This window comes from Schistocerca nitens, chromosome 4 (assembly GCF_023898315.1).
Source record: "Schistocerca nitens isolate TAMUIC-IGC-003100 chromosome 4, iqSchNite1.1, whole genome shotgun sequence".
Taxonomy (NCBI): domain Eukaryota; kingdom Metazoa; phylum Arthropoda; class Insecta; order Orthoptera; family Acrididae; genus Schistocerca; species Schistocerca nitens.
Genome location: NC_064617.1, coordinates 700,020,434 through 700,022,807, shown reverse-complemented (window position 1 = coordinate 700,022,807; position 2,374 = coordinate 700,020,434). Strand labels below are relative to the sequence as shown.

General features: G+C 40.7%; 1 protein-coding gene across 1 annotated transcript; it reads left to right on the top strand.

Moving 5' to 3' along the window:
• Positions 1–886: 886 nt before the first annotated feature.
• Positions 887–1,660, top strand: LOC126252510 (uncharacterized). The gene has a single exon (XM_049953406.1). It carries the CDS (start codon positions 887–889, stop codon positions 1,658–1,660), a length of 774 nt encoding a protein of 257 aa, XP_049809363.1.
• Positions 1,661–2,374: the final 714 nt, after the last annotated feature.

Below are 2,374 nucleotides of genomic sequence, written 5' to 3'. Positions count from 1 at the left end.
ACCTTACGACTTATCTTAGAAGAAAGATTAAGAAAAGGCAAACCTACGTTTCTAGCATTTGTAGACTTAGAGAAAGCTTTTGACAACGTTAACTGGAATACTCTCTTTCAAATTCTGAAGGTGGCAGGGGTAAAATACAGGGAGCGAAAGGCTATTTACAATTTGTACAGAAACCAGATGGCAGTTATAAGAGTCGAGGGGCATGAAAGGGAAGCAAAATTTCAACAACAGTGGAGCGTGCAAACTATCATGTCCCATTGTCCTGCCTACTATGTAGGGAAAACAGTCAGAAACTTCAAAACCCGTTTCCAAGAACGCGTAAATGCTTTCAAGCTCAACCACACCAAAAAATCAGTTATTGCACAACATATGTTGGAAACGAAACATATCGTCAACAGCCTAGAAAACAGTTTGGTAGTACTGCATAATGAAGCCAATGATAAGGAACTAAATCTGTTAGAACAACTGGAGATACAGCTTCATAAAATAAAAAATTATGTTAAATGAACAAACAGATCTCGCAAGCCACGGTTATTTCAGTGGTTTTAAAGATCTATTCCAAAGTTATTCCCTGCATTTGTCAATTGTTTAATAATTCGATCTCTGGCACTTCTAATAAATTCATCTTTGATCACACCTATTACAGCAACATCTGTGATGTGTTTGCAAAAGTGTGTATGAAAATGTGGCTCGGGGGGGGGGGTGGGGGGCGGGGGAGCGGCGGCCAAATGGCCTACGCAGATCGGTGAATATTTCGTCGTTCTGCGCATGACGTCAGCATAGGAGCACGTTGTGTCGAGGCGCCAAAAGAGCTGTTTTACCGGTGTTGTTGTTTTGCTTTAGTTTGTGGTGTTGTTGCGGTGATTTGTAAAAGTGTTGCGTTAAAATGCCTGGGTGTGCAGTAACAGGGTGTCTGTCGTACAGCCGAAAGACAAAAGGCACGGATATAATTTATCATTCGTTCCCAAAAGACGTTAAAGTGCAGAAGGCCTGGATTATGAAGTGCCACCGAAAAGATCGCTTCAGTGTTGCGACGTCAACTGTTTGTTCATTGCATTTCACATCCGATGATTATCTACGTGACTTGCGAGCGGAACTTCTCAATCTACCACCGAAGAAAACACTTAAACCAGACGCAGTGCCGAGTGTGAATATACCAGGAAGTGTTCCCAATGTTAGTGGAAATTCAGGCCCTGATGACACAGTTTGTCCGAATATGGCAGACAGGTTGCAGGCAAGAAAGACAATGAAAAATGCAATTGAGCACCTGGTTAGTGTGTCTCCGAAAAAAAGAAAAATAGACCAGTCAACAGCGACAGATGACTGTGACACTGATAGTAAACAGATCAGCGAACTCTGTAAACGTATAGAAGAATTAGAATACAGGAACCGCAGACTGACAGCCATGTGTGCAAATCTCAGGTGTAGTGAGAAGCGTTTGAAACTCAAAGTGAAAGCTTGTGGTGAGAAAATAAAATATCAACAAAAGTGTCAAAAGAAGCAAGTACAGGAGAAAGTGACTCAAATATTAGGCAAATTGTTTTCGAAAACACAGATAAACTGCTTGTTGAGTGGAAAGAAACGAGCAAAATGGCAAAGGGACGATATTTGTAAAGCTGTTACACTTCGTGCTGTGTCTAGGAAGTGTTTTTGTTTATAAAAAATCAGGTCGGTTCCCACTTCCAGGACTGTCAACACTTAAGAGATGGACGTCCCGCTCTTTCAGATGCTTTCCTGATGTGCTGACAGACGTTTTGCAACTAATGAAAGCCCACTCATCTGTATTGACAAAAACTGAACGTGTGTGTGTGCTATCATTCGACGAAATGAATGTAGACAGCAATATTATTTATGATCCTATTGAAGATCGTGTTGTAGGGCCACACAGTAACGTGCTATTTGTTATGGTACGTAGTTTGTTTTCTGGGTGGAAGCAACCCATTTACTATGATTTTGACACACAAATAACAGCTGATCTATTAAACAGTATTATCTTCTCTGTACAAGATGTTGGTTACGATGTTGTTGCGGTAGTGTGCGACCTTGGATCAAAAAATCGATCTGTGAGGAAAGATTTTAATGTGACAGAAACTAATTCCTGCTTTTCCAATCCGCAGTATGAAAATAAACGAATCTGGGTGTTTTCAGATGTTCCGCATTTGTTTAAATTAATGAGGAACCACTTTCTGGATGACGGACTAAAGCTTCCCAGTGGGAAAATTGTTAATAAATCTATTGTAGAAAGACTGCTCGCATTAGATAGGAGTGAAATGAAGTTGTGTCCTAAACTGTCACAGCTTTATATCTCAGTGTCAAGGGGAGAGAGCGTCAAAGGATTTATTTGGCAATGCAACTTTTTTCGAGTACCACAGCT